The sequence below is a fragment of the Oryctolagus cuniculus genome, chromosome 7 (genome assembly GCF_051225735.1).
Source record: "Oryctolagus cuniculus isolate XC-2025 breed Fujian yellow rabbit chromosome 7, ASM5122573v1, whole genome shotgun sequence".
Lineage (NCBI taxonomy): Eukaryota > Metazoa > Chordata > Mammalia > Lagomorpha > Leporidae > Oryctolagus > Oryctolagus cuniculus.
In genome coordinates this window covers 85800083-85827107 of record NC_142873.1, presented here as the reverse complement: position 1 = coordinate 85827107, position 27025 = coordinate 85800083, and the positions used below count along the sequence as shown (strand labels likewise).

The 27025-nt window shown below is 37.0% G+C and overlaps 1 protein-coding gene across 1 annotated transcript in view; it reads right to left on the bottom strand.

Moving 5' to 3' along the window:
- Positions 1–27025, bottom strand: part of COL24A1 (collagen type XXIV alpha 1 chain) — a gene marked incomplete at its 5' end in the record, with an annotated part of 418086 nt that overhangs the window by 213377 nt on the left and 177684 nt on the right. The window contains 4 exons of the mRNA XM_089299394.1: positions 491–544; positions 6552–6596; positions 9436–9489; positions 25040–25093. Of these exons, the coding sequence (XP_089155520.1) occupies positions 491–544; positions 6552–6596; positions 9436–9489; positions 25040–25093 (207 nt within the window). The remainder of the gene's footprint in view (positions 1–490; positions 545–6551; positions 6597–9435; positions 9490–25039; positions 25094–27025) is intronic.

Here is a 27025-nt window from a genome sequence, read left to right as displayed (position 1 = left end):
AATATTAAGCTGCTATGTCACATTACATCTATTGGTACCATAAAAATCATCTAAAAATTGGAAATAAGGAAAAAAAGTGGATTATACATCCTTTCAATGTCACAAAGTAATGAAGGCATCCCAGTGACTGTCTAGTGAATACACTTAGATTCTCTGTATACTATTGATTAAAGGACTCAGACTAGTGCAAATATATTAATCTGTAGATTTCTTACCAGTGTAATAGGTAACCCCTAAAGTTATGGTTTATTGCCCTGTATCTAACCGACAATTATTATCCAAATACATATTTATTAAATTGCATATCTGTACAAATATTGAAATACACATGAGTAGATATATGTAGATAGATACGTAGAGATAAATAACTTCTCAGTTATCTTTGAATTAGTTTTAATATCTAACAGGTTCCTTGTAAGTTGGCATGTGTTCATCTTTCATATCTTTGAAAACTGTATTTTAAAATTGATAATAAAGTCAGTTGCTTTACCTTTAAGCCTTCTGGTCCTGGTTCACCTATAGACCCCTTTTGACCTGGTTTTCCCTAGAGGAGAGTGGAATAAAATGAAAAGAGATATATGTTTATTTATTCTAATTTTGATAATTTCCTAAGGTTTATGAAATTTACACTTATAAAATGAAACACATCAAAATTATATGGTAAGTATATTGTACCATACTCAGTAAACAGTCAGTCTACAAAATTTGACAGTTTCCTAGGTGCTGAGGATTGAGGAGCACACAAATATACTTGCCGTCAAAAGAATACATCTTAGTGAGAATGATAAATTTTTTAAATAACTGAAATGTAAAGTATATGAGGTAGTGATGAGCAGGAAATACAACAAATTAAGCAGGGAGACATAAACTATTGTGGTCGTTCTATTGAAAATTTAAAAAATATTTCTAGGGAAGAAGATTTCACTTAAAAGGTGTTATCTGAGTGAAAACTAAAAGAAAAGGACAAGTTACAAAGATTTCTGAAGAAAGAACATTCCAGGCAGAAGAAATGAGCATGTGCAAAGGTACAATGGCAGGGGTATAGGTGCTCAACTGGGAGAACCATGAGGTGACAGAACCAAAGGAGCAGAATTCAGAGCCATATCAGCATTCAGGAGTAAGGTCAAACAAAGGAATGGGGATGTGGTCCAGGTCGTACAGGGTCTTATGAGACACAGTAAAGGCTTTGTTTCTGAGTGAGATAGGCAACCTTTGACACAGTTAGGGAAGAAACATGATCTAGGTTTCAACAGGATCTCCTTGATCCAACAGCAGGAGAAGCCCAAATAGGAGTCTACCACAACAATACAACTGAAAGAAAGATGATGGTGGTATAGATCCAGGTGGTGGCAGAGGAGTCTATGGCAAGAGTTAAGATTTTGGATATCATCTAAAAGTAGAGCTTCTAAGAACTGCTGGTAGTTGTGTATGGAATATAGCTGAAAGAGAAGAGTCAAGAACAAATTCTAGAGTTTTAATCTGAGTAAATGACCACATGAAATTAGGAAGACAGTGAGAAAAAGAGATAGGGAACGCAATTTAGAAGCTGAGTTTTAGACATTTCAGTTTTATATACTCATTAAGCACCTAAGTGTAGAAATATTGAGGTAGTTATATGAAGGGCAGAGTTCAGGGGATAGTAGTTCTGTTTTGAAAACACACTCTTAAAATAACAGTACTTCATTTCACTTTAACAGGTTTCCTTTTTGGTGCTTGGTTAGTTGTTGCCCCAAACGGTAGAGTTAGAAACATACCAGGGGATTCCAATTCAATCCCATTGAGGTGGCATGTACCAATGCCATCTCACTAGTCCAAGTGATCAATTTCTGTTCACAATTGATCATAATTATAGGACTAAGAGTCAAAGGGATAACATAAATAAGACTAGTGTCTGCAAATACTAGCTGATAGAATAAAAAAAAAGAGAACGATCCAACATGGGAAGCAGGATACACAGCAGACTCATAGAATGGCAGATGTCCTAAACAGCACTCTGGCCTCAGAATCAACCCTTAAGGCATGCGGATCCAGCTGAAAAGCCCATGAGAGTATTTCAGGCATGGAAAGCCAAGACACTCTGGCAAAAAAAAAAAAAAAAAATGACCTAAATGAAAGATCTCTGCGAGTGAGATCCCAGTGGAAAGAATGGGTCATCAAAGAAGGAGGTACCTTTCTCTGAAGGGAGGAGAGAACTTCCACTTTTGACTACGACCTTGTCTAAATATGATCAGAGTCGGTGAACTCAAAAGGCTTCCATAGCCTTGGCAACTCATGACAAGAGCCTAGGGTGATTACTGATGCCATAAACAAGAGTGTCAATTTGTTAAATCAACAACAGGAGTCACTGTGCACTTACTCCTCATGTAGGATCTCTGTCCTTAATGTGCTGTACATTGTGATTTAATGCTATAGCTAGTACTCAAACAGTATTTTTCACTTTGTGTTTCTATGTGGGAGCAAACTGTTGAAATCTTTACTTAATGTATGCTAAACTGATCTTCTGTATATAAAGAGAATCGAAAATGAATCTTGATGTGAATGGAAGGGGAGAGGGAGCGGGAGATGGGATGGTTGCGGGTGGGAAGGAAGTTATGGGGGGGAAGCCATTGTAATCCATAAACTGTACTTTGGAAATTTATATTCATTAAATAAAAGTTTAAAAATTAAAAAAAAATCAACAGTACTTTAGTTATAAAGGAGAAGTCCTCAGATCAAGCCTTTGGACAGTCCAAAATTTAGGTTTTGAAGAAATAGAGAAAACGTAAAATTTGATGACAGGAGGAAAATCATACAAATGAAGAAAGTACTTAGGAGATAGAGAGTGATCTTGTCAAATTTGGATGTATCTGAGTGTTGAAAATATGAAGGGAAATTGAGCAAGATGAGGCCACTGATCATCTTTACATGATTATTTGTGTTGGAGTGATAGGGACAAACATAAACAGATAGAAAGAGGAAAAAATTGAAAAGAACATGTATGGACAACACTTCTGAGGAGCTTAACCAAAAAGAGAAAGAAAGAAATGAGTGAAATAGGATAAATATAAATCTTATTTTTGTTTCTAAACAGAAAGCAATAATACGACCATATGTTGATAAAGAATGATCCAGAAGAGAGAGGAAAGAATTAAAATGTAGTAGAAAGGGAATAGAATTTGTGGATCAGTGTTCTTGAGTAGATAAGAGGTCAAGTGTATGGTGACCACACAGAAGTTTAGATATTTGAGAAATGCAGGTGTTTATAACTATGGCTAAGATGCCATCAGGGATACCTACATATCATATTAAAGGAACTGGAGTCCAGTGCTGGCAAAACTTCTGGTGCTGGCTTCCTGCTGGTGTGTATCCTAGGAGGCAGCAGGTGATAGCTCAAGTACTTAGGCCCTACTACCCAAGTGTGAGACCCAGATGGAGTTCCATGTTCCTGGCTTCAGCTTGACCCATCTTGCCTGTTGTAGGCACTGGGAAGTGAACTAGTGGATGGAGTTATGTCTGTCTTTATCTTTACCTTTCTGTGTCTCTGCCTTTCAAATACGTAAAAATAAATTTTAAAAAATTCCAAAAAAGAAAAAATGGTCTATTCAACCACAATAAAAAAAGAGGAGACAGAGGTAGAGAGATGGGTAGACATGATTACAGAAAATTGTGGAAGTTCTCTTATTACTTCAATCTTCTCAGGGAGGTAGGAAGCAAAGTAAAAGGCCCGAGCAGACAGAAGTGAGTGGAGTTGAAGGAGAGAGAACATATGAAACAATAATTAAGAAAACTAAATGAATAAATGAGGATCAAAGTAGAATTCAGAATTTAATGAAAGGGAAAATTATCACATTTTAAAGTTGGATGAAGAGGGATTTGGGCTATGATGGAGATAAGAAACCATGGAAAAGTGATGGAATCAATGGATTAAAATTCCTCTGGGGTTACTATATTGGTTTTTTTTTTACATTAAAAAGAAAGAAGGCATTGGTTGGGAAGTAAGAATTGAAACAAAATAAGGAGAGGTTTTGTTACTGGTGATGACAAGAAAAAGAATATGATCACAGCACTGAGAAGCTGAAGAGTCACTTAGCAAGAGAAAATAAATATCCTGGATCTCTGGCCAATTATCTATAGCACATAGTTTCTCCTATCAAAAAACTTATATCTGATTATTGAAGATTTCACTGGGGAGATAACTGCCTTAAACAACATATATGACATAATCAAATTTATGAGGAGAAAAGGGGAAGAGAGAGAATCTAAGTAGCACATTAACTTACAGTCTTTATCAGGCATTACATATTTGGATTTTAGTATTGGGTCTCTTATTTTTCTTTTTTTTTTTTTTTTTTTTGACAGGCAGAGTGGACAGTGAGAGAGAGAGACAGAGAGAAACGTCTTCCTTTGCCGTTGGTTCACCCTCCAATGGCCGGCGTGGCCGGCGCGCTGCGGCCGGCGCACCACGCTGATCCGATGGCAGGAGCCAGGAGCCAGGTGCTTTTCCTGGTCTCCCATGGGGTGCAGGGCCCAAGCACTTGGGCCATCCTCCACTGCACTCCCAGGCCATAGCAGAGAGCTGGCCTGGAAGAGGGGCAACCGGGACAGAATCCGGCGCCCCGACCGGGACTAGAACCCGGTGTGCCGGCACCGCTAGGTGGAGGATTAGCCTAGTGAGCCGCGGCGCCGGCCTTTATTTTTCTTTTTAATGTAACTAAAATAATCCTGTGGCTCTCTTTCTATTTGATCACACATAACATGTTCAGAAACTTTGTATTTAGGACTTCTAGTGAAAAGATTATTCTAATTTTTGCCTCTACCAAGTACAAAGAACCAAAAAACAATGCTATTATTTTTAAATATTAATCTAATTGAGTCCAAATTATTAGATTTATCTATGATATTCAGAAAAACATTTCAGCAATATATTTTTATTTACATTTATTATAAAGATACATAGAATCTTAGTGAGATAATTTTTTTAACATTAATAATATACTAGTTGGGGCCAGTGTTGTGGTGTAGTAGGTTAAGCTACTATTTATAATGTCATTATATAGCATCCCAAATGAGAGAGCTGCTTCACGACCTGGCTGCTCTGCTTCTGATCCAGCTTCCTGCTAATGTGTCTGGGAAAGCAGTGGATGATGGGTCAAGTACTTGGGCACCTGCTACCCACATGGAAGTTATGGATGTAATTCCATCCTCCTGGCTTTGGTACTGTCTAGCTCTGGCTGTTGCAGTTATTTCAGGATTGAACAAGCAGATGAAAAATCTGTGTTTGAGTGTATGTGCATGTGTATGTGTGTGTGTCACTCAGTCTTTCAAATAATTAAATAAATGAATCTTTAAAAAAATACTCAACAACATATACAACATATTAAGAAATAGTTATACATTTAATCTACACCATGGAAGGAATCCACTGGCCTCTTGGTATTAGCATATTTAAAATTTCTTTGAAATCAAGCAATTCAAAGCATTAGCAACAGATGTATAATTTCTGATTCCATTTACATGACCTTAAATTAGACTTATTTTGAAAATTTTATACTTGAGTATTAATATTGAAGGCTTATTTTCACATCTAAAAATGAGAACAACATTTGGAAGAGTTGTTTTTGGACATTAATACTTCGAGGAATGCTAACTATCAAATTGTTCTTCAATCAACAGTAGCAGCAGTAATGAAATAAAATAAAAAAGGAGTTGATAAGAAATGAATCTGATTCTATTATCTCCTAGGAAAGTAGATTTTAATTAAGAGCAATCTTACTGGACTCAACCAACTGTAGCAACAGTAAGGAAAAAATATATTAAAATAAAGTTGATAAATTAATCTGGTTCTCCTATCTTCCGGGGAAATGGATTTTAATTAAGAGAAATTTTACTGGGCTCAAATAATATGTTTTCTTTTATATAATTCTCCTTGAAAAAAAATAGAATAAAATTTTTTCTTTCAGTGAGATAGTGGCAATATATGTGCTAGTGAGGCAAAAGTTTAAAAGAGCCAATTGCTGTCTCTTTAAATGTGAAAATATTCTTAAAAACTGTAATTTATGATGTTCTCAAAAAAGAGAATAACAGTTATTCCAAGACATGTAATAAATACAACCTAATTACTTTATGATAATATAAATTTTGTTTACATAAATCAAGTTTCAAGATTTAAGAACTAGAAAACAATAATTCAATTATCATATGATATTATCTGATAAAAATTACAGAAAACAATTACTTTGACTTGCTATAATTTTACTGACAGAGAAAACAGAAATTTCCAGAATATTACTAAAATGACTAATTTATTTAGCTTCGTATTACAGAGTTTGCAATACTTTTCACAGATTACTAAGAACACTAAAAAACCAAGTAGATACATCGTAGTATAAAATCATTCAAAATGCCTCTACAGAATTCACTATTGGCCTATTTTATTTTGGGGGATTTTATGGCTATAACTGGTTTTAATTTTTGCCCTTTGCTATAATTTAAAATGTGATGCTATTAAAATATTTTCAGATAAGCTATTTTCCAGATAAGCGTGAATGGATAATTAATTCTATGATACCTACTCTAGGCCCCAGTTCTCCAAAGGGTCCCATTGGTCCTTCTTCTCCCTTGAAAAAAACAAAAAAGATCAGAACATATCATGGTCTAAAGTATTTAAAAATGCAAAATCTTATCTGCTTTATGTATTATTAAATCTAAAGCTTATAGTGAGATGTGAAAGTGCCTATTTTCTTGTAATTTAGAAGTGTATCATCCCATAATATTTAAATTTTTAATGTGATGACCCCACAATAACACTAAGAGAGACATGTGTTATTGGATTATTTTTAAATTAGTAGAACACACTGTGTCAGAGACACATCTACCACCATGTTTATATAAGCACTATTCACAATAGCCAAAGATTAAACCAAGGTGTCCATATAAGATGAATGGAGAAAGAAAATGTGGTATGTACATATACAATGGAATACTATTCAATTGTAAAAAAAGACTGAAATTTTATCATTTGCATCAAAATGGTTTAAACTATATAACATCATGTTGAACAAAATAAGCAGGACATAGAAAGACAAATACTGCATGTTCTCCCTTATAAATAGAAGCTCAAATAAAATAGAAAAACAGAAAAAGAAATGACTGTATCAGTAGTGCTGCAAATATAGTTTTGTCAAACTGTTTTATATCTTTTTTCAAATTGTTAAGAATGATATACTACTTTAGTTTTCATGATTTGTGATTATTTCAAAATTTACTATATGTGCGTGAAACTGCCATCTACCAGCGCCGCGGCTCAATAGGCTAATCCTCCGCCTGCGGCGCCGGCACACCGGGTTCTATTCCTGCTCAGGGCACCAGATTCTGTCCCAGTTGGCCCTCTTCCAGTCCAGCTATCTGCTGTGGCCCAGGAGGGCAGTGGAGGATGGCCCAAATCCTTGGGCCCTGCACCCACGTGGGAGACCAGGAGAAGCACCTGGCTCCTGGCTTTGGATCAGCGCGGTGCGCCTGCAGCAGCGTGCCAGCCACAGCGGCCACTGGAGGGTGAACTAACAGTAAAGGATGGCCTTTCTCTCTCTCTCTCTCTCACTGTCCACTCTGCCTGTCAAAAAAAAAAAAAAAAATGGAAAGAAAAGAAACTGCCATCTTTTCATTTGAATATTGTTCATAGTCCTTGCTTTTTTCCTACTGAACTATGCATGGTTTTTTTTTACATTTTTTACTTGTTGAACTTCTCACATAATGGATCATTAAGCCTTCAACTAAATGTACATTAAAAATATCTCAAACAAAAAAAAGACAAAAACAAAGTCAACTAACTTTGTAAAAAATAAATTAGCAGACATTACACCTCATATACAGAAAGCTGGGAGTTGAGAAAAGTGAAAGTGATCAGGATGTAACAAAACCAGGATGAAGAATCTCTGATTCATTCATTAAGGATATTCCTTTACATTTTTGGTTTACTATCTCTCGACACAGAAAGGAATTCAACTAAGACCTTATCAGATGGAAATCAATACACACTGGTTTATTTAAAAAACACTTACACAGAATATGTTTGTTGTAGAACATTTACATACTTTATTCATCAACAAATGATTTAGAGTCTTAGCTCTGCCTGAAGCTCTAGCAATAAAAAGACATTAGGTTTTTCCCAATTTGTGGTACAGCAGGTAAAGCAGCCACCTGCAAAGTCAGAATCCCATAAAGGTGCCAGGTTATGTCCTGGATGCTGGGCTTCCCATCTAGCTCCTCATTAATGGCCTGGGAAAAGCAGTAGAAGATGGTTCAGTGGTTTGAGTCCCTGCTGCCCACGAGGGAGACCTGGATGAAGCTCCTGGATCCTGGCTTTCTGGCCCAGTTCTGGCCATTGTAGCGATCTGGGGACTGAACCAGCAGGTGGAAGATGCCCTCTCCACTATGTGCCTCTCACTCTTTGTCATTCTTATTTTCAAAATAAAAAAAATCTTTATAAAAAGTTTTTATTTATTTATATTATATTTGTTTGAGAGAGAGAGTGTTTATACCTGGTGGTTCTCTTCTTAAATGTCCACAATGGCTGTATTGAGAGTGGCTGAAGCCAGAAGCTGGAAACTAGATACAGTTTTCTCACATGAATGGCAGAGACTCAAGTACATGAGCCATCACCTGCTGCCTCCCAGGGTGCTCATTGGAAGGAAATCAGAAAGGGAAGTAGAGCCAGGAATTAAAACCAGGCACTCCAATATAGGATGTGGGTATCACAAGTACTGTCTTAACTGTTGCATCAAATATCTGCCCCTAAAGTTTATTCTTAGCTAATTCATAGGTCCATATTCTTGGGGTCAAATCAGATGTAATATCATAAATTTAATTTGGTAGATTCTTATGAAGTTAAAAAACAATATGGGGTGGATAGAGATTGAAGATAAATAATGAAAAATAAAGAGCATTTGCCCGTTATTTTCTAATACAGTAAAATAATAGTAAAGGTTTGTACCCCATTTGTAGAAATTTTTACTAAATATACTGATTTTTTCACTTTTAAATAAATAGTTTATGTTATTACCCAACAATAAATACAAACCTCTCTAGAACCATATATCTTAAGCATTTTGCTCAATTCATAATTTGATCAAAATATGATTTATTGGGTCACAAATATAAAATAGTCACAAATAATAAAAATAAGCTCTGGTACATATGTGTGAGATTCCAGGTTCAGGTTCTTCAAACATTCCATTGAAGCCCACTGACATCAATCATTTAAGGAATTCAGGGAGCTGTAAAATGATTTCAAATTCTATTCCATAACTGCCATGTAAAATGGTAACTTAAAAATCCATTATGGCAAAAATGTTCCATACTAAGGCAATGTTTTCTTTAAGCCAAAAAGAAAGTCACAAAAATAAGAGGTGGAAATTTGCAGTAAAATAACTGCTGATGGTGTAATCATTTCATCCATACCTGAGTTCCTTTGAGACCAGAAGGTCCAGGAGGCCCTCTGTTTCCAAGGAGTCCCTAAAAAAGCAATGTAAGTGCACATGATGAAAAATATAAGTCAATTCACATTTTGTTCAATTATCCCTAATCTGGAAATGGTACTATTGGTACTATTCAGTTCCCATATCAAAGTTTCCAAAACGAGGTAGGAAAGTAGACAAGCAAAAACTGTAAGCCATAGAAAGAGCTGAGAAAGAGGGAAAACTTATTTTTAAGTAGTATGTTAATATACAAATAATTTGCACAGTAAGTTATTCTGAGACAACGTTTCAGAAAAAAAATTCAAAATTTAAAGTAATGGGTCTAATTTTCAATCTGATATTAGTTCAATAATTATATAATGGATTGTCTACAAGTATGAAAACAGATGGGGAGGTTATGTATCTGTTAAGAGGCCATGAGAATCTGGAACTCATTTCTTAGCAGCTAACAGTTTATCATATTATTTCCCTTATTGATACAAGCTATTAAAAAGAGAAAGCAATTTGCAGAAGGTGACAGTTTAAATGTGACATGGATTTTAAGACTATAAACAAATATTTGGCTAAACAGAACACATGTTAAAAATCAACCACTCCCCAAATGAAACCTGTTCAAAACAACCCTTAAGATCTTTCTAACTCAGAAAACACCACACACCATCTTACGCGACATGGAAACATTTTCTTACTCAGTTCTGATTTGCTGACTATGCAATGTTTCAGCAAATTTTTAAGAAAATGTATTTTAAGAACTACATTTTGGGGACTACGATGTGATGCAGATTATGCCACTGCTTTCAATGCAGCATCCCATATTGCAGTGTTGGTTCAAGAACCACCTGCTCTGCTTGCAGTCCAGCTCCCTGGTGATGTCCTTGAGAAGGCAGCAGACAATGGCCCAAGTAGTTGGGCCTCTGCCACCCATGTTGGAGACCAGGATGGATCTCAGCTCTGGGCTTGGCTTGGCCAAGACGTGGTTGTTTTGGCCATTTGGAGAGTGAAACAACACATGGACCATTGAACTCTCTCTATCTCTCTCCCTCCCTTCCTCCCTCCCTCCCCCCTGCCCCTTCTCCCTCACACTTTTTTTTTTTTTTTTTTTTTTGACAGGCAGAGTTACACAGTGAGAGAGAAAAACAGAGAGAAAGGTCTTCCTTCCTTTGGCTCACCCTCCAAATGGCCACCAAGGCCAGCACACTGCACTGATCCAAAGCCAGGAACCATGTGCTTCCTCCTGGTCTCCAACGCAGGTGCAGGGCCCAAGCACTTGGGCCATCCTCCACCTCTCTCCCGGGCCACAGCAGAGAGCTGGACTGGAAGAGGAGCAACTGGGACAGAACTGGTGCCCCAACTGGGACTAGCACCTGGAGTGCTGGCGCTGCAGGTGGAGGATTAGCCAGGCGCCAGCCCTCTCGCTCTCTTTCTACCTCTCTGTCACTTTGCCTTTCAAATAAGTAAATAAATAAATCTGTAAAAAAATTAAATTTTGAATTATTGCTTTTAATGATTCTATAACAACGTAAGATTTTTAATCTAAATTTCAACTATATTAAAAGAATTCAACTACTCAAGTTACTTTAGAAGCATTTTTTTGAGAGTTAGAGACAGAGAGAGAGCTTCTATCTGCTGATTCACTCCCCAGATGCTTCAATGACCAGGACTTGGTAGAAACCCAATTACTTGAGCAATGGTCAGCGCCTCCTAGGGTTTGCATTAGCAGATGGCTGGAACCCAGAGCAGAGGCAGGACTTGACTGTAGACACTCTAATGTAGGTTTCTTAGAGGTATGGAAGACCATGAAATTTTATTTTTACCACATGTTAGCTAATCTTATTCAATTAATTTACTTGCTCATCTTTTCATCTAATATTTTACTTATTTTCAACTCAGTGTGAGGCCCAATGAACAGAAGATAAGGCCCTCAACATACAATATAAATAAGACATAGTTCCTGTTCTCAATGGATTTATAATTTATATGGGATTAAAATTTAAAATAATTAAAAAACAATTAAATAAGAGTTGTGATAGAAGATCAGTATATGTAGCGTACAGGGAATTTAAAAGAAGGAGAATAATATTTCCTGGAGGATCAGGTAATTTATGTGAAAGTAATATTGTATTAACTTATGACAGGCTAATAAAAATTGTTGATAAAAATTACCAAGGCCAAATTATAATCTTAAATAAATTCTAAAGGTTAGATTAAGTAAAAATATGTAGTCATATGCTGTTTACAAGAGACACCTAAAACATAAAAGTATAGGAATATTGAAAGACCCCCCCTCCCCCAAGTTGAAAAAGATATGTAAGGCATTTACTAACACAAAATAGCTGAAGGAATCACATTCATATTAGACTTAGTATACTTTAAGGTAAAGCAGATTATTAGCATTGAATCACTTTTAAATGTCTTTAAAAAGATAAATTCACCAGGAAAAGTTAAAAACTCCCAATTTTATGCCTCTAGTAAGATAAATTTAAAAACAAAATATAAAATTGATAGGTTAAGATAATTTGAAAAATGTACTATTAGAAAGGGAAATTTTGATATATCTCTCTCAGTAATAAATAGGTCAAACAGATTAAAATCCTAACAGAAAAGTCTTAATCATAATTAACACATTAGATATAATGGACATATACAGAAGACTGAATCTCCAAATGAGAGTTTACACACTCTTTAAAAGCCTATGTGGAATATTAGTGAAAACTAACCATAAGAAACTCCATACATGTCTATTACTAGTTAAAAGTTATATTTATTTTAACTACCAATTAAAAATTGTAATATATGTAGTTGGTTATTATACTATAAAGATGGAAAATGAGCAATCTATAATCATATGCATCAAAGTGAGAAGACTGAGGGGAAGAATAAAGTTATAAAAGAATATATGCATATATTATTATTGTATTCATAAGAATATCCTACAGGAACACACATAAAAAGCATGGCAAAAAGAGAAGAGTCATTACTTCTAAATGCAGGAGCAAAGAAGTAGACTTTAAATGGAGGAAACAGAATTGGGCTTCCAACATTTTACTTAAACCTTAATGATGTTTGTTCTTGTCATTATTGTTAGTGGGCAAATGTATTTCATATTTATTTATTATATTTCATATTTAATGCAAAAATTTTCATGATTAAAAAGTGCAAAACTAGAACTTGAGTCTGTATTTGAGACTATTTAGGAAATTCTTTCATTATTTTAATGTAAATGAATTAAACTCTGTAATCAGAGAGACAGTGATTGAAGGGAATAAAAAATAACTTCCAAATAAACTATGTCTATAAGGGGCTCATTTTAGATTTAAAGATACATAACAGTTACCAAGCTAAAGGGAAAAATAGACAGCAATACAATAAAACTTAGAGATTTCAACACCTCGGCTTTCAACAAAGGGTAGAACATCCAGACAGAAGATCAATAAGGAAACAGAGCACTTGAACAACACTATAGTGGACTCCTATATCCGTGGGATCCGCATTTGGGGTTCTATGCCCAATCCAACCAATCACAAATTGAAATAGAAAAAAATTGTACTGAACATGTATAGACTTTTTCTTTGCATTATTCCATTATAATGTATTTGATCCATCTATGGATCTTGGTAGCAAGGGTGTCCTGAAACCATTCCCCACCCCGCACCCCCAGATACTTAGTGAGGACTGTACTGTCCAAATGGACCTAAGAAACAAATACAGAGTATTCTACCCAAAAGCAACAGAAAATAAATTCTTTTAAAACACACATAGAATACTCTCCACAATGGATCACATGTAAGATCACGAAACAAGTCTGAGCAAATTTAAGAAGACTGAAATAAAAACAAGTATGTTTTCCAGCTACAATAGAATAAAACTAGAAATTAACAGCAGAAGGAAAACTGGCTTGTACTAGTCACTTTTATTCAAAATAGTACTAAAGTTCTAGATGGAACAACCAGGCAAGAAGAAGAAATAAAAGGGATCTAAATTGTAAAGGAAGAAGTAAAATTACTATTATGTTTGCAGATGACACAATCTTCTATGTAGAAAACCTTAAAAATCCAAGAAAAAAAAAAAACAAATAATAGACAGTGGCCAGCATTGTGGGGCAGCAGATTAAACACTGCCTGGATGACAGCATTCCATATGGGCACCAGTTTGAGTTCCCTCTATTGCACTTCGAATCCAGTTCCCTGTTAATGTTCCTGGGAAAGCAGTGAGGATGGCTTGGGCCCTACCACCCATGTGGGAAATCCAAATGGAGATTCAGGTTCCTGGCTTCTGCCTGGCCCAGACATGGCCATTGAGGCCATTTGGGGAGTGAACCAGCAGATGGTAGGTTGGTTGGTGTCTCTCTCTCTCTCTCTCCCTCCCTCCCTCTCTCTCTTTTTCTCTCTCTCTCTCTCTCTAATTCTGTCTTTCAAAGAAGTAAATCAGTAAAGGAATAAACAAAGCATTCAAAGTTGCAACATTTAAAATCAATACACATTTTTATACACTAACAATAAGCAATCTGAAACAGAAACTAAGAAAACAATCCCATTTATAATAGCAATGAAGACTAAAATAGTTAGGATTCAACTTAACCCATACGGTGATAGACTTGTAGAAATTTAAGAAGATATAAATAAAAAGAGACATCCTATGTTCATGGATCGGAAGACTTAATAAATTAAAATATCCAGTCATGAGTTTCCAAGGCTATGGAAGCCCTCTGAGTTCTCCGACTCTTATCTTGTTTAGACAAGGTCATAGTCAAAGTGGAGGTTCTCTCCTCCCTTCAGAGAAAGGTACCTCCTTCTTTGATGACCTGTTCTTAAAGAAAGGTCTTCCTTCTGCCATTGGCTCACCCTCCAGCCTGGTCTCCCATGGGGTGCAGGGCCCAAGTACTTGGGTCATCCTCCACTGCACTCCCTGACCACAGCAGAGAGCTGGCCTGGAAGAGGGGCAACCGGGACAGAATCCAGCGCCCTCACTGGGACTAGAACCCGGTGTGCCGGCAATGCAAGGCGGAGGATTAGCCTAGATGCCATAGACAGGAGTGTCAATTGGTAAAGTCAACAACAGGAGTCACTGTGCACTTACTCCTCATGTAGGATCTCTGTCCTTAATGTGCTGTGCATTGAGATTTAATGCTATAACGAGTACTCAAACAATATATTTCACTTTGTGTTTCTATGGGGGGTGCAAACTGTTGAAATCTTTACTTAATGCATACTAAACTGATCTTCTGTAAAAAAAAAAAGAAAAAAAAAAGAAGAAATTATCAATTCCCAACTTGACTCTCACTGGGATTAAACATGACAATAGGTCTGATCTGATTTCATCATCATTTAAAAAAAATCATCTATTATTTTTCACTTTATGTTTCTGTGTGGGAGCAAACTGTTGAAATCCTTACTTAATGTATACTAAGCTGATTCTGTATATTAAGATAATCGAAAATGAATCTTGATGTGAATGGAAGGGGAGAGGGAGTGGGAAAGGGGAGGGTTGTGGGTGGGAGGGACGGTATTGGGGGGAAGCCATTGTAATCCATAAGTCGTACTTTGGAAATTTATATTCATTAAATAAAAGTTAAAAAAAATAAATTAAAATATCCATACCACTGAATGTGATAAACAGATCTGATGCTATCTATCACAATCAAACCCTGGGAATATTTTTGTTAGAAAAAAAAAATCCAGAATATCACAAAACCATACTGGACACTGAATAGCCACAAGAATCTTGAAAAAGAACAAAGCTGAAGGGCTAATAATGAAAATGCTATGGAACTGGCATAAAAACAGATATGTAAACAAGTGGAGCAGAATCCAGAATCGCAAAACCAACCCATATATGGTCAAGTAATTTTTAATAAAGTTGACCAAATATGAGGAAAGAATAGCCTCTTCAATACAGAGTTTTAAGAAAATTATATATTCATATGGAAAAAATTGGAATAGGACCCTTATGTTATATCATAGACAACAATCAACTCAAAATGGCTTAAAGACTTCAATTAAGTCTTGGAACAGTAGAAGTCCTAGAAGAAAAGAGGGGAAAAGTTCATTACATTGGTAACATCAAGGATATCTTGCATATAACATCAAATGCACCAGCAACAAAAACAAAAACAGACAAACTGAGCTACATCAAATTAAAAATCTCCTGCACAATCAGCAGAATGAACAACTCAATATCAAAAAAATAACCTGATTAAAAAATGGACATAGGCTAATCCTCTGCCTGTGGCGCCGGCACACCGAGTTCTAGTCCCAGTTGGGGCACCGGATTATGTCCCGGTTGCCCCTCTTCCAGGCCAGCTCTCTGCTGTGGCCTGGGAGTGCAGTGGAGGATGGCCCAAGTGCTTGGGCCCTGCACCTGCGTTGGAGACCAGGAGGAAACACCTGGCTCCTGGCTTCGGATCAGCGCAGTGTGCTGGCCGCAGCGCGCTGGCCGCAGCGGCCATTGGAGGGTGAACCAATGGAAAAGGAAGACCTTTCTCTCTCTCTCTCTCTCTCTCTCACTGTCCTCTCTGCCTGTCAAAAAAAAAAAAAAAAAGGACAAAAATAAACAAGCAAATAATCTTATTAAAGATGGACAAAGAACTTCTTGGTGTTTCCCCAAAAGTATTGAAAAGAGGATCTCAACAATGTATTTTTTTTCCTCTACATTCACTGCATGCTTGCTTACAAAAGCCAAGAAGTATAAGCAACTAATGTCCATAGACAGATGAATGAATTAGAAAATATACCACATGCAAATAATGGAATATTACTTAGCCATAAGAAGTATGAACCTCTTGTTATATACTACAGCATGGATGAACTTTGTGGAGGCTACATTAAGTGAAAAAATAAACCAGACACTAAAGAACAAATGCTGCATGATTCCATTAATATGAGGTATCTAATGTGGCAGAAAATAGAATGATGTTTTTCATGGTCTGAGGGTAGGCGACAATAGAGAACTGCTCAAGGGAAACTGAATTTTCTAATGCAAGATGAAATCATTCTAAAGCTATCCTGCTGACAATGTAAATACATTTTAAAAGTAAAAAAAAATGCTCTGAGACATTTTTTAAAGGAGTAAATTCCATATTACATTATTTAGCCACATACACACACACACACAACCTTGTGTGTGTTATTAATATTAACTTTGTATGGTATTATTAATATTAGTTTATCAACTTTATATTTAATATCTGTCATAATCTGTTTTTTGCTCTTTTAAAGTCAGATTTATTTCTATCTTCTATGTTTTCTGTCCTCCATGTCCACCTGTTAGAATCTTCCTCATTTGCTTCACTTGGCTTGATCCAACCAATCCAACTCAAATCCACTCAAATCCCAATTTCTGTACAAAGTGTTTCAGAAAATTAGCACATGGATTATCTTTTCTTCCGAACTCCTAATTACTCACTTATCATATGTTGCCTGGTTATTTTGCTTTTCAGCTTTTCACATGTGGAAGTCTCATATTTCCAGAGGATTACATTTTTAGTGAACAGAAGACCACATTTTAACCTTGTTTTCAAGTCACTACTTACATTACAAACAATAACAAAGTACAATGCTTGCTCACTACATAAACTCGAAGCATATTTTTCAGCTGACTAACTAAACACTGTCTGGAGGATAAGATGGTTACTATAAAAAATCTGTGTAAAAAATCATAATTTAGGATATGGAATGTGAATCTTCAGGGCTGTGTCAAAGTGATCTGAAAGAAGTGTCTGGAGTCATGCATCTCCCTGTTGCCAAGTCAGCTCATATCCACACAGGTAAACATAAGACATCTGTAATAATTCAGTACAAGACCTATCTCCATATATTATACAGGATAATTTCACAAATAGTAGGTTTTTCTTTGAAAACATATCAAAGCTGTGATATAATAGACAACAGAGCAAGTTTTTAGCATTCCTAATTCCACAGAGCAACAAATATCTTATTCCTGTGTTTACTGAATAGAAGAGAGTACTGGGTACTTATATATTTTTGCAGTAAGCAGCAAAGGATGCGGTTTTGTTAATGTTATGGAATTCCTGAAAGCTAACTGCCAAACTGGGTGGCTCTCAAGAAGGTTTACTAAAGTATGCTTGTTTCTTATACACAAATATACACATATACACAATTGCACAATGAGTGGAATAATTAACACATGTTTCCAATCTTTGAGGGTTTTTTTTAGTCAACTGGCAGAAAAATGAAAGGCTACTTTAGAACTGTGCTTTCTCTGCAAAGAACCCAATTTGTTTGCAAATTGGGTAGTCATATATTTCAAAAACAGTGCACATGATTTTCTTGCTGACTAAGCTATATAAGCACAATAGAACTTTTTAAGTTTATATTATCCCTAATTTCCAAATGAGACATGTCTATGAAAATAAAGTTTTAAAATGCTTTTATAATATACCATCTATAGCTAAAGAAACACATCTTTCAAGTTAAAAGAGTCAGTATTGGGGCCGGTGCTGTGGTGTAGCTGCTACCTGCAATACTAGCATTTTACATGGGCACCATTTGGAGTCCTTGCTGCTCCACTTCCAATTCAGCTCCCTGCTAATGTGCCTGGAAAAGTAGTGGAAGATGGCCCAAGTGCTTGGGCTCCTGCACACATGTAGGAGACCTGGAAGAAGCACCTGGTTCCTGGCTTCGATCTGCCCAGACCCAGTCTTTGTGGCCATTTAGGGAGTGAACCAGAGGATGGAAGATCTTTCTCTGTCTCTCCGTCTCCTTCTCTCTCTGTAACTCTGACTTTCAAATAACTAAATCTTAAAAAAAAAAAAAAAAAAAGCTGAAGTGTTGGGCTTTGTTTCTAGAAACAATTTCCAGGCAAACTGGAAGGGTCAAGAAGACAGACAGAATCAGATCCTTCTCAACCCTTAAAACATAAAATCTTCAGTCTTCTTTTAAATTTCCTGTATCTTTCAATAAAATCATCCCTTCTATGATAGTAATGTGTATAAAACAATTAGTCTCATTTTGTTGGTGCTGATGACTCTACAAGCTCATATTTAATGAATAAATTTAGATGAAGTAATCTACACAGTAATTAATATCTATCACAAAATCAACCATGGTTCTCATTAAAATGTGTAGCTTTCAGGCTTTTGATCTAGTTTTAGCTTTGCTAGTTTTAAGACTAATAGAAGTCAGCTGGCGCCATAGCTCACTAGGCTAATCCTCTGCCTGCGGTGCCAGCACACTGGGTTCTAGTCCCAGTCAGGGCGCCGGATTCTGTTCCGGTTGCTCCTCTTCCAGTCCAGCTCTCTGCTGTGGCCCGGGAGGGCAGTAGAGGATGGTCCAAAGTCCTTGGGCCTTGCACCTCCTGGGAGAACAGGAGAAGCACCTAGCTCCTGGCTTTGGATCAGCACAGTGCACCGGCTGCAGCGCGCCGGCCACAGCAGCCTTTGGGTGGGGGTGAACCAATGAAAAAGGAAGACCTTTCTCTCTTTCTCTCTCTCTCACTCTCCACTCTGCCTGTCAAAATAAATAAATAAATAAAAATAACAAAAAAAGACTAATAGAAGTAGTGAGAAGGAAAGTCTAAAGATCACTTTGTAACCATAGTTGTCTTTCTTCAGCACTCTGATAATTTTTTCTTGACAAAATTTAAAAAGAAACAGAATCTCCAAAATGAAAAGAATTTTGAAAGCTAGTTATTTACTAGTATAGTTCTATGTATGTAGTATGATGTGCATACTTAAAAGCATTGTAAGCTCAGTGACTCCATCCTCCTGAAGTATTTCCTACTTTTTTTTTTCAGTATTTATTTATTTATTTGAAAGTCAGAGTTACACAGAGAGAGGAGAGGCAGAGGGAGGGAGGGAGGGAGGGAGGGAGAGAGGTTTTCCATCCGCTTGTTCACTCCACAATTGGCTGCAATGGCCAGCGCTGCACCATCTGAAGCCAGGAGCCTGGAGCTTCCTCCAGGCCTCCCGCGTGGGTGTAGGGTTCAAGGAATTGGGCCATCTTCCACTGCTTTGCTAGGCCATAGCAGAGAGCTGGATGGGAAGTGAAGCGGCTGGGACCCGAACCAGCACCCATATGGGATGCTGACACTGCAGGCAGCAGCTTTACCCACTACACCACAGTGCTGGCCCCTTCCTACTTTCTTACAGAACCACTGCTCCATTATCCAGGCTCTCATCACACTTTATTCTTTTACACAGAACTTCTTGATTTTCTGATAAATCTTTCTTGTCTCTATCACTAAATTGTAACCTCATCCAGGAATGATATTTCTTGTCTTTCCTGTTTTCCAAATATACTCCTTCACCTGAGTTCCCTATTTAAATTCCCTATTAAATTTCACTGTCCTCAATAACCCAAGTCATAGTCTCAGCTTCACCTTCAACTTTTCTTTCTTCCATCACTTTCACATAACTAGCTACAAACCTGAAGTTCTTCCACTTCCAAAATAACTTTTAACTGCACTCATTCAATGAAATCAACCACTCAACCAGGATTTGTTGAGTTCTTATTATAGGCTATGCATATTATTCTGGTGACTGTGACATGTATAAAATCAACTAATCTCCTTTCTCTCAAAAAGCTTAAAGCTTAACAATAATACTGATATGACATCAGAAGTTACAGTATAAAGAGATAGGTGCTTGATAATATTTTTTTCCAGGAATACAAGGAAACAATTTTTTAGTTAGATTTGGGAGTAACAGAGAATGCTTCCTGTCACTCCCCCTCTTCGTGGAGGAACGACACTAAACCCTGCCTAGGCTTCATATCCGAGTCACGGCACCATTATGTCGCTCCCCGTCTTCGTGGAGGAACGACACAGGACCCTGCGCTGTTCTTTCGTCTGCTCGGCCCTCCCCGGGTTTGCTGCTGGTTCTTCCCGGGTTGGCTACCGTCCCTTCCACCTCCGTGGAAGGGCGGTTCCCCCTGCCACATTCCCCACTTCCGCGGGGGAGTGGCACACCGCCGGCCGGCTCTCTCGGGGGCTGCACAGGTGTTCCTTCAGATAGATGTTCCCCTTAGATGTTCCTGGTGCATGTTGTCTCTCTCCTCCTTTATAGTCCTTCCACCAATCCCAACTCTGCTACCCACACGCCGAGTACACTGCTCTCCTCCAATCAGGAGCAGGTCCTACAGTTTATTGGTTGAACTGGAGGCAGCTGCGTAGAAGCTGTTTCTCCCTTCTCAGCGCCATATTGTGGGAGAGCAGATGCATAGAATAAGTCCTAATTCCAGTAACTTAGTCTAGTCCGGGTTGCTCCCCACACTTCCTTAATTGATATGGGCTGTATAGATGTCAGATAAATTAATAAGGTTCTGTAGTGTAGTGAATAACCACACAAAAACCCAGCATACAAGAGTCAGCACTGTGGCATATTGGGTAAAGCCTCTGCCTGAAGCATCAACTTTCCATATGAGCACCGGTTCAAGTCCCAGCTGCTCTACTTCCAATCCAGCTCCCTGCTAATGTACCTGAGGAAGCAGTGGGAGATAGCCCCAAGTACTTGGGTCCCTGCCACCTATGTGAGAGACACATACTAAGTTCCTGGCTTCTGGCTTCAGTTTGGCCCAGTTCCTGCCATTGCAGCCATTTGAGGAGTGAACCAGAGGATGAAGATTTCTCTCTCTCTTTTTCTCTCTCTCTCTCTCTCCCTCCCTCCCTCCCTCCCTCAGTGTCTCTCCCTCTCTCTGTAACTCTGCCTTTCAAATAAATAAATAAATCCTCGAAAAACAAAAAAAAAACCACCAGCATACAAGAAGCAATGGGATTTGAACAAGTATGGCATGGTGTGGTATCCTAAATGGTTTGGCTATGATAATTTTGAAAGAATGATGGTAGATGCTGACTACATGACAATAGAGTTATAGAAAAATGTTTAGGTCAGAAAGAACCTTGTATAAACAGAAAGAAAAGGACAAGCCTTAACCAGAAATCTGTGCAGATCACTAAAGATTTACGTACAAGAGTGACATGATGTTATTTGTATTTCACAAAGATAACTGCATCAGCAGCAGAGTGGCAGTAGATGTGAGGCATCTACCAGACTGCCAGATGGAGGCAAGAAGAACAATTAGAGGTCTGTTATACCAAGTTTGATAAAACATAAACAGGGCCTACACTATAACATATTTTGAATAAGAATGACTTTCAGGGCAAAGGGGAAATTTTGAGTCAAAGGAGAGATGGAGATAAAGGTGAAAATTGATGGCACGGGTTTGTTCAAAAGTCAACAGCAGATTTGGTGTAATAATTACATGTGAGAACATGGACAGAAGAATAATTACATGGACACAGAAGGAAGAAGAAAACATTACTGCATATAGGGCTAAGTTTGTAGTTTTTCCAGATTTAAACAATACCAGAATACGCTGTTAAACTTTAATTTGAGATAAACAATGGATAATTTTTAGTATAATTACTTTCCAAATGTTGCACCTTCATTTTTTCATGTTTCCTTTTCCTGAGTGCCATATATCTCACTTGTCTACTTTGCATATTTGTACTCATCATGTCATCTCAAGTGCTACCATCCCTGCAAAGTTGGTGTTCCCATAAACTTGTGTTCTCACAATATTACATAATATCATTTATTTATTGGGACAACTATAAAAGTTTTCCCATATAGCTTTCTCAAGATTTTAAGTATTTTGAAATTAGGGATAAGAATATTTCATCTTAGTAGCCCTATGGCTTAGCACCAAGGATGTCACATCTGAGGCAGTCAATGACTATCTGCTGAATGAATGAGGTCCGGACTCAGGCCTTTCTTATTTCTTTCTTTAAACCATCCTCCACACTGGCATAAGTTCCATTTGAAAACATAAACCATCTAGGATTTTAATATTAAAATATCTTTGATTCAAATATCCATTCATGATAGATAATGGAGAAACCATTCAACATTTTCCTGAATGCTCTCAACAATTTAATCCTGAAATTGAATGAATGGTTAAGGTCTCAGACTTTGAGAACACATATGTGTTAGAAATCCTGTGAGAAACAGTGACTTGATCAGCTCTTGTCCTGACGGTTGATGTACAATGTAATACTTTATCCATTTTAATATTTTGTTTTTGTTCTAGTACCATTGGTTGAACCCTGTAATTAACACACAATTGTTCTTAGGTGTTTAAATTTTAACTGAAAAGTGATCCCTGTTAGGAATTTGGAAAACATTGTGTTGAGTGAAATAAGCCAATCCAAAAGGGACAAAAACCGCTTGTTCTTGATAGGAGACAACTAACTGAGCACCAAAAAGGAAACCTGCTAAAGTGAAATGAACACTAGGAGAAACGGTGACTTGATCAGCCCTCACCCTGACTGTTGATGAGCAGCTTAATGTGTTATCCCTCTTAGTATTTTTTTTTGTTTGTTCTACTTAATACTTTTGGTTGAATACTGTAATCAATACACAATTCTTCTTAAGTGCTGAAACTTAACTGAAAAGTGATTGCTGTTAAATGTAAGAGTGGGAATAAGAGAGGGAAGAGATGTGCAATTCGGGACATGCTCAAGCTGACTTGCCTCAAACGGTGGAGTTAGAAACATACCAGGGGATTCCAATTCAATCCCATCAAGGTGGCATGTACCAATGCCATCTCACTAGTCCCAGTGATCAATTTCTGTTCACAATTGATCATAATGATAGGACTAAGAACCAAAGGGATCACATAAACAAGAATAGTGTCTGCAAATACTAGTTGATAGAATCAAAAAGGGAGAGAATGATCCAACATGGGAAGTGAGATACACAGCAGACCCATAGAATGGCAAATGTCCTAACAGCACTCTGGCCTCAGAATCAGCCCTTAAGGCATGCGGATCCGGCTGAAATGCCCAGGAGAGTATTTCAGGCATGGAAAGCGAAGACACTCTGGCCAAAAAAAAAAAAAAAAAAAAAAAAACTAAATGAAAGATCTCCGTGAGTGAGATCCCAGTGGAAAGAACAGGTCTTCAAAGAAGGAGGTACCTTTCTCTGAAGGGAGGAGAGAACTTCCACTTTGACCATGGCCTTGTCTAAATATGATCAGAGTCAGTGAACTCAGGGGGCTTCCATAGCCTTGGCAGCTCATGACAAGAGCCTAGGGTGATTACTGATGCCATAAACAAGAGTGTCAATTTGTTAAGTCAACAACAGGAGTCACTGTGCACTTACTCCTCATGTAGGATCTTTGTCCTTAGTGTGCTGTACACTGAGATTTAATGCTATAACGAGTACTCAAACAGTATTTTTCACTTTATGTTTCTGTGTGGGAGCAAACTGTTGAAATCTTTACTTAATGTATGCTAAACTGATCTTCTGTATATAAAGAGAATAGAAAATGAATCTTGATGTGAATGGAAGGGGAGAGGGAGTGGATAAGGGGAGGGTTGCGGGTTGGAGGGATGTTATCGGGGGGAAGCCATTGTAATCCATATTCTGTACTTTGGAAATTTATATTCATTAAATAAAAGTAAAAAAAAAAGAATCCTGTGTATGCTATGTGATGGTTATGTCTTTTTCAGTGAATTATTTAACCATCTATTACTTTTTAAAATATTTATTTCTTTGAAAGGCAGAGCTACAGAGAGTGAGAGGGAGAGACACACAGATATCTTACATCCACAGGCCAAAGCTGGGAGCCAGGAGCTTCTTCCAGGTCTCCCACGTGGCTTCAAGGGCCCAAGCACTTGGGACGTCCTCTGCTGCTTTCCCAGGTGCATTAGTAGTAGGCTAGATTGGAGGTGGAGCTGCTGGGATTCAAACTGGTGCCCATATGGGATGCTGGCATTGTAGTTGGTAGCTTACCCCGCTCTGCCACAGTGTCATCTCCTACTTAACCATTTATAAAATGATATAACACCTACCTTAGCATGCTGCTGCAAAAGTTAAATGTGATATTTATAAAATATGTACTGTACTTCTGACACTGTAGTACGCTAACAGTTATTGTTGAAATCCTCCGTAGCTTTATCTATCATTTCCTTATCTACTCACACTGTTATCTTCCATAGCATCTATATTTCATAACTTGCCAATTCTCCAAAGTTCAGGTTAATTCATCATCCCATGTCTTTATTCATAGTATTTATTTGCTTATAATACCCAACCTATATGCCACTCTACAGGGCAAAGCATAGCATTCAAAATTTTGTTATGAATAATTCCAAGTATCCACATGCTACAATAATCAAAGAAGATAAAAATGCTTTGCTTTGTTCACATATTTTGTGCTAGAAGAGGTTCCAAAAAACTGCGGACTTTCTTTCATTGTATTCAGTAGCTATTTCATGGACCCTAAATAGTTTGAGTGATCAGAAAAATTCTCATGCATTTACTATAAGCTCTGTCTTTTCATATTTGGTGGGTTTTTCTCCCTATCACTTCCAAGAAACTCTTTTTGAGTGATTTATATGCTTTGCAAATAGAATCACCCCTATGTAAGTCTATACAAAACCAGGAAAATCAATTAATTTCAATTACTTAATTCTGAACTCTGAAAGAAGTTTATTACATGTATTTGAGACAGCTGGAAAAGAATACTCTAAAATATTTAGATATTCCTAAGATTTTTTTCCCATTTTCTGAGAATTGAGATAAGAAAACTCTAGACATTTATACTTCTTTTTTTTTTTTTTTTTTTTACCTTTGGTCCTTCAGGGCCATTTTGTCCAGGAATCCCAATATCTCCTGGAAAACCCTAGGGAATATAAAATTTTCAACATTTTATTCCATAGCAACTCACTTAAAATATATTAATCATATAAAATTTCCTTTGTTTTTCATTCATGTTCAGTTAAAGCAATATATACTTTTGATAAATGCAAGCTTAAACATTGTTAGGCAGTTGTTAACACTGAAATATAAAATTTACAAAGTGTACTAAAATTGAAATTACTTCACTAGCTATTTACAAACAATCCACAGACCCAAAGAAAACTATCTAGTCCAGTCCAAGAGGGTGGAAGTCTTACTAAAAATTATCTTTAACTTGGAAATAAGGCACAAAGGTGTGTGACACCACTTTCAGGACACTGAGCCACCCAGGTTTAGATGAATGTATTTTGTTAGATTCATTATTTATTACAGGTTAATTTGTAGATTTTTTAAAAATTATTATTTGGGAGGCAGAAAGATATAGGTCCTACCCACTGGTCCACTTTCCACTACCTACAATAGTTCTTGCCTGAGGAGAAGATAAGGGTTAGACACGCAATCCTGTTCTCCTAGGTGCATAGCAGCCAGCAATCACTGGAGCTATCACTTTCTGCTTCCCAGAATACATATTAACAGAAAGCTGGAATCTGGAGCAGAGCTAGAACTCAAACACAAGCACTTTAATATGGGATGTGAGCATTTCAAGCAGCATCTTAAGCACTAGGCCCAATGCCTGCCCCTAACCTGTATATTCATATTAGATTTGAGATACAAACTACTTATGTTTGGTAAAAGAAAAAAAAAACCTCAAAGATTAAGGTTAAATCAGTTTGTATCTAATCCAACTATCTTATTCTAACATCTCATATTTAATTATTTTATACTTAGCTTTCAAAAGCTACTGAACTCAACATCTTGCTAGTCTTCCCATTAATTAATGAGTCGAATAAAATCTTTGGCCCATGTATACTTTACTTTTGAATGAGAATCATTTTGCCTTTTTGGAAATTATAGTCACAGTCTATAACAGTTGGCTCAAGAAAGAAATGGAACAAGTGTTAAATTTGTTTGTTTGGAGAAGGAGTAGAATGTGGCTCTCAAATGGTCACATCAAAATTTTTGTTGAAACAATGAACATGATTGTGATTTGTCATGAACAAAAAATAAAGATATTAAGCTAATAACTGTGGTTTGATGCGCACTGATTTTATCACAAATTAAGCTGTTGTAGTGTTTCCATTGACGCTGGTTCAAGGAAACAAAGTAATACAAGTATAAGAAACAGCATCTATAAAAGTAAAGACGACTGAAATTAAAATGTGAATGTCAGCAAGAAGAGGTATGTCAGTGGAAATGTAAATATTATGGGAATCAAGATCTCAACCAGTGACACAGAAAAGGCAAGGATGATTCTGGGATGCTCATTCTGGAAAGAAAAATAAGAAGAAAGTGATACCAACTCATCTGACTGGATTAGGACAGAAATGCCGTGACAGATTGAAAGCCAGATTTAAAACTTGGATTCTGGGTACAGAAATATAACTCAGGAACATTTCTGGCAAAAGAAGACAGTTTTAATGGAAAGACTGATCACAGGGTTAAACTTCTGCAAGTTCTGGAACAGTTTAAGAGTTATGTTTAATACAGACTTTTTGATTCAGATTCACCTTTGTTAGTATTTGTACATATGCAATTAAAAAAATTAAAATCATTTTTCTAAAATTTGCTACTCTTTTTCTTGAACACATCCTTTGTTAGTATGTTTAGAGTGGGGAAAATCCCTGTGGACCCTTTGGTTTTAATTTCTACAGTAATAGTAGCTACTTGTTCAAAATTGAGTTCATCAAATTGCCTGTAATGCTTCTCCCTCATTCTGTGTTCACTACTGAATAAATATTATTTCTATCCACAAGTTTATAAGCCAAAAGGCTGTACATCACATCTGAATAGTTCTTTTCTGTGGGGAGCAACCGGA